Source organism: Miscanthus floridulus, chromosome 5 (assembly GCF_019320115.1).
Source record: "Miscanthus floridulus cultivar M001 chromosome 5, ASM1932011v1, whole genome shotgun sequence".
Taxonomy (NCBI): domain Eukaryota; kingdom Viridiplantae; phylum Streptophyta; class Magnoliopsida; order Poales; family Poaceae; genus Miscanthus; species Miscanthus floridulus.
In genome coordinates, this window is record NC_089584.1 from 144,052,625 (window position 1) to 144,066,269 (window position 13,645).

A 13,645-nucleotide genomic window follows, 5' to 3' on the forward strand; every position below is an offset into this window, starting at 1 on the left:
ATCGATACCGATAATCTTTCTTTTCCCTTCTAGGACTACTTTTAGCCTTCCTTTTATCTTATTGTCCCTTGCATAGAAGACTTGCATAACATCTCTTGCAAGGACAAAGGGGTCGTCTCTGTATGCGGTCTTAGTGAGATCAACGGTAGTAAACCCTTCGCCGGCAGTGTCGATTTTCTCGAGCCGGACCCACTGGTAGTGAAAAAGAGCTACCTTCAATGGACCATAGGCTAGCTCACATATCTCCTCTATGAAATCATAGTATGTCGCCTGCACGTTGCCATTTTCATCGTGAGCATCAAAACGAACACCACAATTTTGGTATGTGCTCTTTCCATCTTGCTTTTGTACGTAAAATATGAATCCATTGATCTCATACCCTTGGTACTTAAGATATGTACTCGAAGGTCCCTTGGCTAAGGCATCCAGTTGATTACCCAACTTTATTCCAAGCAAGCGACGTCGCAACTAACTGACAAATTCCTCCTTATGTTTTTTATCCAGCCAAGTCTGTGACCTGCTCGGATACAGAGTTTGCAGCGATTGCCTGTGCTTGTCAATGTATGGCATCACACCCACGGCTTGCTGGAGAACAGCGAAATATGTCTGTCTGAAAGAAACAGGGTCGTCAATGTATGGCACCACACCCTCGGCTTGCTGTAGCTGCTCTAGCGTGGACACATCAATGATCTTTTTTGAGATCATATCGAAGAACGAGCAAAGCTTTATGATTGGGACGCGGACCTTTGGGGGGAGGATACCACGTAGGGCAACAGGGAGCAGCTGAGTCATAATGACATGACAGTCATGGGTCTTCATGGGGCTATAGTTGAACTTGAGTTCTCTCATGTTTACTAGCCTCTTCGGGTTCGCACAGTAGCCCATCGGGACTTTGAGTTCATTGAAGAAAGAAATAAGCGCACGCTTTTCTTCCTTCTTCAATGTCCATGACGCAACCGAAAGTTTGAACTGACCATTCTCTAGCTCCATGGGATGTAGCTCCTTCCTGATTCCCAAGTGTTGCATGTCTAGACGTGTGGCTAGTGAATTCTTCGATGCCCCCCCGGTGTCCATCAAGGTGTTAAGAGTGTTAGCGTACACGTTTTTAATGATGTGCATGGGATCAACACAGTGGTGTACACTCAGAAATGGCTAGTAAGGTAGTTTCTAGAAAACCAATTTTTTCTTTCAAACGCTCCCATCAGGTGCTGCTACTGCATTGTCCCCCTTCCTAAGGACAACCTCCAGTTTGTTGAGTTCTTGAAGTATCGTAGGCCCGTCTCAATATTTTAGAGCTAAGCGTTTCTCAACAGTATCGTTGAAATCTTTTCTGTTCCTACGGTAAGGGTGATCCTTAGGTAGGAACCTACGGTGTCCCATATAAATTATCTTTGAGTTATTTGGCAGATTTACCGCATCGGTGTCGTCCAAGCACTCGACACATCCAGTATAGCCTTTTGTCTTCTCTCCGAACAACGAACCTCGATCTGGTAGGTCGGTAATTGTAGTGATAAGTACTCCCTTGATCGTGACATGTTCCTTTTTGTACTCGTCCCAAACATCCGACACACCCTTTTCAAATATCTCCACTAGTTCATCGATCACTGGTTCTAGAAACACATCGATGTCATTCCTAGGTTGTCTTGGTCCTTAGATCAGTATTAGCATCTGGATGTATGACCGCTTTATATAGACCCAAGGTGGAAGATTGTATATACAAAGCGTCACTGACCAGGTGCTATGATTGCTTCTAACCTGGTCGAAAGGATTCATCCCATCTGTGCTCAAAGCAAACTAAATGTGCCTTACCTCTCCACTGATGTCCTTATAGAACATAGTATTAACAGTCCTCCAATCATGCCCATCGACGGAGTGTCTCATCATTGTATCTTTCTTACGCTCTTCGCCATGTCAGTGCAATAGCTTGGCTGACTTTGCACATACAAACAACCTATGCACCCGGAGAGTTATAGGGAAATACCAAACGACCTTTATAGAACCTCCTCTGATCTTGGTACCCTCATCTGATGGCTCTTCCTTATATCATGGAGCTTCACACTTGGAGCACTTGTCCAAGTCTTTGTATTTTTCTCCACGGTATAATATGCAATCATTGGAACACGCGTGGATTTTTTCAACCTTGAGGCTGATGGGGCACATCATTTGCTTGGCCAAGTATGTCTTTTCTGGCAACTCATTTTTTCTGGGAGCATTTTCCTTATTATATCTAACAACTGATCGAAGCCTTTATCGCTCAATCCGTTTGTCGATTTGAACTCTAACAGCAAGATGCCGGCTTTCAGTTTTCTCATTGGACAATTCCTATACAATGGTGTTTTGCCATCTTGTCTCATTTTCTCTAGCTTTCTCAGCTATCTTTCACTAAGACATCCGGTCTCTACATTATGTAGCAGCTGAGAAATGCCATCGTTATCCTCGGTGTCGTCAGCTAGTGTGTTCCTAAACACATTATTAACTGTGACCATAGGTTCCATGTTGACACCGGGTTCCTCGTCAGCATCGTGGATGGCTACGTCAGGCATGTCTACATCATCATCGTTTTCCTACAGAACATTCACACCAACCTCGCCATGCATAGTCCATATCGTATAGTTTGGCATGAACCCCTAGTAATCAAGTGCGACCGTATAGACCAAATTTGACAAAAGTTCATATGATTCTTGCAATATTTGCATGGGCAGAAGATAGGGTTCCCATTCCCAGCATGGGCTTTGGCATCGGTGATAAACTAGCTGACGCCATGCATGTACCGCTTGTCCGTTCGGGACAGATGCATCCACTCTCGATCCATCTCTGCACAAAAAAATACTGAGACAGTAATTACAAAGAATTAATAAGAAATCAAGCTTCATGAACAACAATTGTAGCTCGAAAGTACCATTTTTAGAAAACATTATTGTACACTAATTATTGAAAAATTGAAATTGGTAGCCCCGGCCCTATAAATTAAAAATCGTAGTAAAAACAATTATTGCACAATATTGAAGAACAACTATTCTACTCTACTTCTAAGAACTAATTATAGCTTCACATACTAACAATGATGATCTTGACCACCATGGAATAATTAATTAGCTAGGAATTTAAATGTGTTCATAGACACCAATCTTTTGGATGATGGATTCACCATAATTTGAGCCTTGCATAAATGTCTAATTGAAAAAGTATTCTCTAGAATGGAGAAAGAATTAGAATAAGAATCAAGGAGTGTATGTTTGTTACTAACCTTAAAGCAAAAAGATCAAGCCATTCTTCAAAATCCAAGCACCAGCTTAATGGTGAAGAGCAGCCGCAACAATGGAGGAAAGGGTCCAAACACGCGCCTCTGTTCTCGGGATGGAAGAGAGGAGGAAGGAGAGGACGGCTGCAGTCTTTTTGTGTCGTAGGCTTATCACCGTCGGTTCTTGGTTAGAACCGACTGTGATAGTGTCCAATCACTGTTGGCTCTTAGCTTAAACTGACAGTGACGAGTGCCCGCCAAAACACTGCCGGTTCAAGCCAAAAACCGACAGTGATGTGGTCTTTCACTGTCGGTTTTAGCCCAACACCAATTATTTTTTTATTTTCAAACTCATAACTAACAGTGAAGGTACATCACTACCGGTTCTTATAAATCTAGCAGTGATGATATCGATAATGATGTATAAATTTGACGTAGTGGAACGAAGGAAAACAAAAAGGGCTCCACCGGGGGTACAACAACAGACCAGGAAATGGCTCCCGCCAGCTGCTAGTCCTCCCGGAGACGCTACTACCAACGCATGGAGTGGTAGTAGGAGGACGACGGACAGATTGAAAAAATGTTGGGTCCATGGATGGCCCAATGATAGGATATATAGGCTGTGTGTGTGTCGTCTGGACTGGGGGTGGGGGGCCATTTGCTTCCCTGTTAATCATTAGTCAAATGATCAGCTGCAAAAGATACTAGTGGATATGTGTAGTATACTTATAAATATACACAAGTTGGGATTACTGTCCTTTGAGTTTTCCAACCCAACAAGATGCTCCAAGACCAAGAGGAACTCTAGTTTGTTGGTGCTCTTGCTGAAGCTGAATGCATGCTAGCTGCTGACCATGCATGAGACGTCGCTCTCTTGGCACCTGCTCCATCCGCACGGGATCGGTGTCTTCTGGTGAGGAAGAGAGCGATCGAGCACGTACTCCAAGCACAGCACAGGTGGCATTGGCCAACAACAGCAAGCGCCCATGCATGACCCATGTGGTGGATCAGTGAGAGCCGAGCCCAAGGACAGCAAACCCCATGGCCCATTGGGCGACGGACGATAACATGGGGTAGGGTAGGGTAGGGTGGTGGACGAGCTAGGATCGGTGCAGAGGAAAAGAAGGTGCCGGTGGAGTGGAAGAAGAGGCTTCCTCTGCATCCGATCGGAGGACCGTCGGAATAGGTAGTAGGTTGCCTGCAGGTGCAAGCAGCAGCCTGCTGCAACTGAACCACTGCACTCGCTCTCCATTAATCCACCTCCTTCTTCACTCGTCGCAGCAGTAATACCGTGATAGACCAGCACTCCAGCAGGGAAGGTGAATGACATCAAACCAGCATGAAACGAAGGCACATGAAAGCGACTCAACAACTCTCCAAGCCAGCAGGAGGTGGAAGAAGAGGAAGGATAGGAGTATGCCATTGTGTGTGTCAGTGGCAATTGCCTAGCTGCAGCATGCAAGCATCTCGATCGGTACCCAGCTTTAGGCATTGAAAGCAGCAACTGGCTGGCTATACCACCAATCCACCATTAGCAACTCTGCACCACATTGCCAGTGCGTGAGGGGCTCATGTTGCCTTCAAATGCAACAAGGAGCTGCATCTGTTCCGCAATCAATTGGCTCTGTTCGGCCACTTGTGTTTGCTTTACCCTGTGCCTTCCTTCAGGATCCTGGGAATTTATTTGACGGGTGCCTTCTATAACGTAAGCACAAGACTTGTATATGCAGCAAATGTCTGAAGAAAAAGGGCACAACAACAGCCAACAGCAAATCAAGTCCTGTTTATTTCAAGATCCGTAGTCACTTTTTGGCTTGCTAGTCCTTCGCAGCCGAACCTACGACTCGTGACGAATGAGGTCTGCTGCTATGCATTCAACAACAGTGGTAGGAGTAGGTTCCATTCACATGGAGTTGCATAAATAGCCTGCAGCAGTTGAGATACCCGGTCTTAGCTCAAAATTAACCTTTTTTCTTAAAGAAAAAAGAACACTATTGTCGAAGTACTAATAAAGATGCCAAAGTGTTGAGATTGAATCTAGTGTTGCTCATGACAGGCGTCATCGACAATTGGTCAGTCTAACAGTTTCACGGCCTATAGAACAATGTTTCCCCTTTTTTTTAGGAATCCATAGGACCAAAGCTGAAGTGGGCCCCATTTGGGCCCGTTCATCTCTAGACAGCCCATGAGGTCCAATGACATCTGCATCTGGACTTCGTTGCAAAATACTTTTTTCGTCCCAAAATGACTTTCAATCATCTTGTTTAACCATTCGTCTTATTCAAATATTTTGTACTCCATTCGTTCCAAATTATAAGTCGCTTTGACTTTTTTGGTTCATTCATTTTGCTATGTATCTAAACATATTATTTATCTGGATGCATAACAAAATGGATGTTACAAAAAAGTCAAAGCGACTTATAATTTAGAACGGAGGGAGTATACATTATAAAATAAATAAATTATTATTAAAGTATCTCTAACGATAAAATAAGTCAGAACAAAATAAATAATATTTATATAAAAATTGAATAAAATGAATGGTCAAATAAGACATCTAAAAGCCAAAAACGTTATTTATTTATTTTGGGACGGAGCGTATAAATCTAGTTGGAGCAGCAGGCCAGGCAACACCAAAGCCACCACAGCCTCCACAAAAAGGCATCCATGATTATTTCCACTCACATTATTTTCTCTCTGGGCTTCTTGTGGATCTTGGGTCTTGTTTACCACTCACATAACTTTGTGTACCACTCACATTACTCTCTCTGGGCTTGTCGTTTAGGGAATGCACCATCTTCGGATTTTATTTTTTCAGGTGCATCATATTTTATATAAACCGGTTCTTAATTTATTTTGTCAAAGAGAGTTAAAAACAACTTTGTACTATAGTGCCAAAAGAGTTGCATCTGGCTAAATCTCCACCAATCGGGTCCTAAAAAGGAAGTATCTCTCTGTTATGTTAAAAGAATCACTCTCTCGTAAAATGTCCCTGCGCCCGCACACACTCTCTTATTATCCATTCGTCACCCTCTCTTTGAGCTTGCTAATCAACTGAGCCAATTATTCCAAATGCTGCGAACCACTACTCCCAAAATTTTAAATCCCTGATCAGCCAATCAATTTGCATGTACTACTAGTACTACCATCTGAGTTCTCAAATCCTAGTTCTCTTCTCTCCTATCCTATCCGCTGCACAGCGGCGGCAGCAGCAGCATACTTCCAGTTGCACTTGCAGTTGCGCTTTTCAGTGCCAATCAATTTGCCTTTTCAGTGCCATTTTTCACTGACGATCCAGCCGAGGCGGCAACAGGTGAACAGATCACATATGCATGCAGCAAGGAGTTATGGCTCTCTGCCAATAGTAAGTGTCCAACAGCGAGGTAAAAGATACTACTATTGAATGAGACGGGGTGAAAATTGTGCATCTTGTACTACTTGCCACCTTGTAAAAAGTGGCTGGTGTCGTGTAATCATACATGGATGGAAGGTGGAAACAGCACACGGCACTGTTTTAGTACTCGGATTCATCATCAACCGTAGCCGACCTTAGAGTACTGCTGCTGGAGTATAGTCATCAAACAATATTTCATTCAGGAGCCATGCCTTCATTCTCCTTTGAGACAGCTTGATCCGAAGATACAGTGGTGTTTTGTTCACTAATGCTGGCAGCAACAGGTGCAAGTTCATCCTTGCCCTCTTCCCGAGGGCCAGCATCAACAACCATACTGTCATCTGCTTCTGCTTTATCCTGACCTTCTAACTTGGCTTGATCGATCTTGTCAGTCCCATTCTCCGTGGAGGCACAGTCACTACTCGTGTTATTAGTGATCTCTTGAATTGATACTTCATTGTTATCCCCTTCAGTGTCTGGTGCTGATGGGATAGGGCGTACGACTCCACCGTCTCCATTTGCGCTGTTCACATCCATCTGATCCTCGGTGGTTCCCTTGCTTCCTGCAGCTTCTTCATCAGTAGCTCCACTTGTCTGCTGTGATTTCTCTTCAGAGCTGAGAGGCTTCCTTTCATCCTCTTCCTCAGCAGCATGATTTGGTGCCGCAACTTCCTCTTCCTGAGCACGGTTTTCGGCTTCTATCGCCTCCTGTACCTTGAGTTGCTTCTTGTGCTCCTCAAGCTGTTCTTGGATCCTCTGGAAACCAGAAACCAGCTCACCATAGCGGCTCTGGAGGGTCCTTTCTAGTGCTTTCTGTTTATTCACTTCTTCAGTCAAATTTAGGATTCGATATGAAGCAGCAAGATGTTCCTGTTTCTGAAGCTCTTGGAAGCATTCGAGTTCTGTTGCAGCAGTGTCCATCTGCTTGAATGTATCTTGGACCTGTGACCACAGTTTTCCAGCCCGTACCTAATAAAAAGCAAACAGCAGGTTAGCAAAACATTAGCACTCAAATAGGATATGCAGTGAGATAAGATGTTATTGTATTGTCAACCATTGTTTCAATGGATAGGGAGCAAATTCAGTCAGGCAAACAGCAAGAGCTAACAATACTAGTTTGCAGCAACCCAGCGTATCATATTCAATTTTTCAGGCTGGCTTCAACAGGGACCATTATTTGATTACAATCCAAAAAACGGGCAGACGAAATACAGAAACCAAATAAAGAGAACTCTAAAGAAGCCATGCTATATGACATATTGCTTAAATCCAGTTAATATAGATGATCTTGATTGCAGATGATGTACCATGCCAAGTTTACCTGATATCCTTGTGTCAGAAGCTTAATCTTCTGCTCAAGCCGAGAAGCCTTCTTAGCTTCATCATCCATTCGCTTCTTCACAGTTTCAAACTCATTTTGCAAAGCAGAAATCTTATCTGCATTTCCAGCAACACTAGCTAAACCATAGCTATTGTTGGTAGGAAAAAACATAAGGTCCTCTTGGCATGCATCATGTGCTTTCACAAAGTTCTCAAACGATTCATTTTCATGACCCATTGCCACTCGAAGGTATTGAATCTCCTCTTCAACAATAGAACTAGCCTGCCAATTAAAAAAAAATAAGGGCTATTTAAACAACTTATTCCATCATTACATAACTGCAATAAGCATAGAGGACTGGTCATAGAATAAGAGAAAAACAATCAAAATGAACGATCATATGAAGTCACGCGCTATAAATGGTTCGATAACTACCACGCTTGTAGATTATGTATTATTGTATTGTGGTCTCTATTTCTTTTAGCCATTGAAATGCCCAATTTAGTGTTACTGGCATAAATTTCAATGCAGATACATGTATGTATGTTGTAGGAGTTTCATGAAAACTAGAATGCAAAGCTCAAACTAGTTGACAACATTGTAGTGCATATATAGAGTACTCTAGGGTGAAAAGTTGAATGCCATAAAAATGACAGTTTTAATTCACACATCGACAATTCTAATTGTCTGCACTCGAAGAGAAGAATCTAATGGTAAAACTCATGTCTTAAAGAATGGCTGTGCTCGCTGCAGATTTTTGCAGCTGCAGCTGTGGCTGCAAACAGCAAATAGATTTCTACTGCTTCTATGTATCATGTCAGTGAGATACAGGAAGATGTGCACATAGGTTCTCAAGTTACTGTTTGTCCACCTAAATATTTCCGTGAAACTGTGCTTGTGGTGGCTCTAATTAAATAATGACGAAACTATCAGGAAAGAGGAGATACAGTTCAACATGAATATTCTAATACAAATATAGGAGGATGGAGACAAAGAATAGCACCTCTTTTAGTTCATCTTCATCAAAATCATCAATTTCAGGGACAAGAGGTCCTCCATTTTGCTGACGCTTGCTTCCTTTCTTTTTCTCTTTTTGAGTTTTTTCATCAAGAGGGTATTTTGCATTATCATGCTCAAGAAGCCTAAAGAGCTCCTCATTTATTAGTTCATCAGCTTGTTCAAGTGATGTAGGAGGCACAAAGGTGCTTCTGCTTCTGCTTTCTCCACTTCTAATAAGAAATTGCCGGAGAATCTCTACTGAAGCAGCCGGTAGCCTAGGCAGACTTCTCTGCAACACTTTGGATCTCTTTCTGAGCAATGCCTCAAGCTTAGCCTGTTCCTCAGCCTTTTCTCGTGCCAGTATGTCTGACATGTCCTCTTCAATTTTCTCTTCAGCTTCTTCTTTCTCATCCTCCATAATAGGTGGCATGACTATCTGGTACTCATTCTTTGGCTGTGGAATATAAGCAAAACCAGATCGCAGGCTTCTCCTCAGTTCAGCTTGCCTACGAAGCTCAAGTTTAGTGCTGTCCTGCATTTCCACCTCTTCATTTATACGAAGTTCATCACGAAAAGGAGTTCCTCTCGGTGTTAAACCAAAGCTGTGCCCCTCTCTGGATGGTGTCATACCAATCCTTGGAGTAATACCAGGGCCAGGGCTTGCCAAAGGTGTTGCCATTGGATTTGGAGTCTGTATCTCCTTACGTGGTGTAACACCAGAGAAATCTGATGGATGAAGCTCTGGGTTGTCACCTCCTAATAGAGGTGTTTGTGATTCTCTAAGACGTGCAAGATTTTCTGCCTCCATCATAATTGCATCACCCTTCCCAGCTGGAGTTCGCTGCGGAGTTCGCAATGGTGTCATACCAAGCCTTGGAGTCTGAGAATAGCTGGCAAGCAAGGTTCTTGTGGCAGTACTTCCTTCACCAAGCTCATCAGCTAAAGCAGGATCACCAGCATTGCCCATCTTTGCTATCTCCTCTAACTCATGGTCAGAAATTTGGGGAGGCGGCAGCATTAGCTTTGACCTCTTTGTGACGGCTTCTGGATCATTTAGTTTATTTGCTTGCATTATAGCAGCAGGGGCATCCTGTCGCTGCAGGATCTTGTTCCTGGCGATATCTTGTTTTCTTAATTGTGCCTCTATATCTGCTCTTCTCTTCCCTTCAAGCTCCTCAATGGTTGTTGGAAACTGTACATGTTCAAGTGGCCTGTCTTCACCAACAGTATCATAAAAACCTGAAGGTGGTCTCTTTTCAAATGGGATCTCAGCATTGTAGTCGATCCCCTTTCTCTTTCTTTTTCTGTGGCGTGTATCAATACCAGCCGCCTTCAATTCTCTCCTTTTTTGTAGTGAGGCAAGCCGTCTTGCCTCTTCAAGTTGTTTCTCCCTTGCCTTTCGTTTGGCCTTTTTACCCCTAGTGTTAGCTAAGCGGGCCCTAGCCTCAGAAAGCATTTCTTTTTCATCTTCATCCATATCAACAGGATCAGGACGTGCAGGCTTGGACTCAGGGTTTGGGTCAATCTCGCCAGGCCGCAGCTTCCTAGGATCATCATTAGCCTCATAATTTTCATCCTTCGCACATGCAGCATCAAGCAGTTTTTCATAACGTTCAAGACACTGAGATGGTGTTCGACCTACAATAGGTGCAATTGTCCTCCACTGAGTAGGCATGAGTTTAGCAAGATGAAGTAACTTCTCATCCTCTTCCCTTGTCCACTCGGTCTGAAATTAACATAAACGAGCACAGTGAGAGAAACAATAAAACAATCATCTTTGTGACAGACATCAGTAAACAAGAAAGACATATGCCATAATAGAGCAAATGACCAATGAAAGAACTATTTTGAAGGTTATGGGTTATTTAAACCATTCACGTCAATACATTGCAGACAATGTGAACTCACTCAGAGAATTTCAGTAAAGTTAAAAATTAGATGATAGTGCCCGTGATCTAGTAAAAATTAGAGGTACTGGTGTACCACACATTCATTTAGATTTTAGAGCCTATATTAACAAACAAAAGGCATTAATGGGTCCATTATACTTTTAACAACATGGGTCCTCATTTCAATCAATGAAGAAAAGGCATTAATTGCTTAACCAATCAGACCCATAGCAACCTTCTGGACACATAACCGAATATTCTAAGAGGAAACTGAAGGGTTTTGTCTTCTATTTTTAAGCATCAATTGTGAATATTGACAGGAAGAGATAAAAATATAGACAACAGTTTTTCTAAACGTCATTAATACATTGCTTCTAAATATGATTCATAGTGGCTAGTAACATTCCAAGTTATATCAATACAATGATGAAAATGCTAACATAGGTTATATTGATTTTATTTATCATACAAACTATCGAATGATAAACTTACAGCGGACATTCATCTCATAAATATATTAAAGCGTGAAAAGTTTAATAGCTCTAGGTTACCAAGAAACTCTTGTCGATTAAAAAATTGACATTTGACAAAATAGCTGCAGGCCAGAAGCCAGTAATAACTAATCATTTACACAGTAATAACTAGAAATCTATGAACACAAAAAATTTCCAGAAGCTAACCAGTTCCAAAACAAGATAAGTAGACTCTATAGTATGCTAATGTTCCATTAATTAATACTCATATTTCACCCTGCTCTTGCAATTAAATACATCAAGACTAGAGAAGGTAAAATTAGAACTCACTTGACAAAATTAAGCGTTGAATCAGCCACTTTAGCTTATTCATTCAAACTTAAAAGGCTACCTAGGTGCATTTTCAAAGTGTGATAAAATTTTAGACAGATTATAACAGGTAGTCAGCATGGAACTGCTGCCGCTAATAAACCTATTTGGTCACTGAGAACCTAATTGTAAAAGTTTCATGCAACTGATCGTGACACAGTAGCTAGCGTTAGTTGTTCCTGGTTAAGTACACCACTTTGAAAAACTAAGTCCAATTAAAAGAGCTGTCCAGCATAATTTCAGATAAAACAGTGGACCAAACCTTCTACAATCAAAACCAACTTTATGAAGTAGTTAACATCTGCTATAGACATTTCTCACAACCAAACTATCAAATTTTACTTAAAACAGTGCAAAATTTCTCTTTTGGCAAGAAAAAAATGATTCAGGTGCTTAGTCCAGTTGTATTTAGTGACCACTAGACTGTAAAAACTTTCATTCAGTTAATATGTATGTTGAAATGTATGTTATCTAGCTAGTAGAAATAATAGATGTTATTAGATGATGTTAAATCCATAGGATATATTGATATAAACATGGATGCTTATCAAGACAAACTAAAGATAATAATTTGTTATCTGGCTCCAAAATGCATTAGAATCAATAACCTACTAAAGTAAGGATGCCAATATTCTGTATTACCACCAACTTGCAACTCAAGATATTCAAGCTGAAAGCCGATATTCTTTTATCTGATTCTAAAGTTCGCCAGTTCAAATGCTTGCGAAAGGATAACACTTGAGTCATCTAATGATAGAGATTGTCACAATCGAAAACCAGCATACTAATCAAGGTTCATAGAGTATAAATCTTTCTGTTGTTCGTTCCATTGCATAAATGCATAGAAAAACCATCTTTTTTTTTCCTTTTAGCATGCAGGGAACATTTGTTACAAAGGCTGGGAGGGTGATGGTCATCCATATGGGAAAAGCAAGAGTCCACTGGCTACTTTGCATCATGACACTAAATTGCTAAGAACTAGGTCATGTATTAAGCATGGAAGATTTCAGAGAAAAGGTAATCACTTATATCGCTAAGAACTAGGTCATGTATTAAGTGTGCGAAGATTTCAGAGGAAAGGTAACCACTTATTGGCTTCTAGTGCTTTCCACTTTCTCGGCAGACAACGTGCTGAGCTGCTAAAAAGTTTAATTAAACAAACTAAACTGTGTCGTCACAACACCACTCCAGAATCCTTAATAATCACATCTCTACTGTTGAGTGAACCAGACACCATCTCTACTGTCGCAACCTTGCCAATGCAGCAGGATTCAGAAAAACATAAAGACAGTGTTCTAAATGTGATCCTTAGCAGAATGACACTCCAAAGACCGCCAAAAATCAGTAATAGAACGGCGACCGGGCGGAGAGGCTAGTCTGCCGAGAGGAGAGACAGGTCCGTGAGAGAGGCGAGTAGTCGGTTACCTTCTTGATGGATGGATCGAGCCACTCGTACCAGCGGGCCTTGCACTGCTTGGCCGACTTGCGTACGAGCAGCGACGAGATGCGCGCCCACTGGTTCTTGCCGTACTTCATCACCGCCACCTTGAGGATCTCGTCCTCCGTGTTCTTCCACACGCCTCCCTTGATCATGATCCTCATCGTGCCAACCTCTGACCTGATTCGCCGCCTCCGCTAGTTTCTCCCTCCCCCGGTAAGGGAAGGGGAGGGGGATCGCTTTCCGGTTTGCTCCGCCGCTCGCCCCGGCCGCGGGGGCTACGGCGACGCCTAGGGTCCCGCCCGGAGCGACGGACCTCCGGGGGGGCGGTGACTGGGGTTTAGGGTTCGGTGAGGTGAGCGGGGGCGGCGTACGCGCGCGGTGAGGATTTCCGAGTGCAACGAATCGGCGAGGTTTTTTTTTTTTTTTTTAGCAACCGCCAACCGGCGAGGTTTGTTTTAGCTGAAGTGGGCTCCATTTGCGCTCGTTCATCTCTGGACAACCCATCAGGCCCAACGAAG

At 42.5% G+C, this 13,645-nt stretch overlaps 1 protein-coding gene across 1 annotated transcript; it reads right to left on the minus strand.

The window, feature by feature from the left end:
- Positions 1-6,625: 6,625 nt before the first annotated feature.
- LOC136451044 (cell division cycle 5-like protein) lies at positions 6,626-13,343 on the minus strand. The gene is made up of 4 exons (XM_066451782.1): positions 13,112-13,343; positions 8,960-10,681; positions 7,957-8,238; positions 6,626-7,604 (listed from the first exon to the last, which is right to left on the minus strand). Exons 1-4 carry the CDS (start codon positions 13,286-13,288, stop codon positions 6,831-6,833), a joined length of 2,955 nt encoding a protein of 984 aa, XP_066307879.1. The 5' UTR covers positions 13,289-13,343; the 3' UTR covers positions 6,626-6,830.
- Positions 13,344-13,645: the final 302 nt, after the last annotated feature.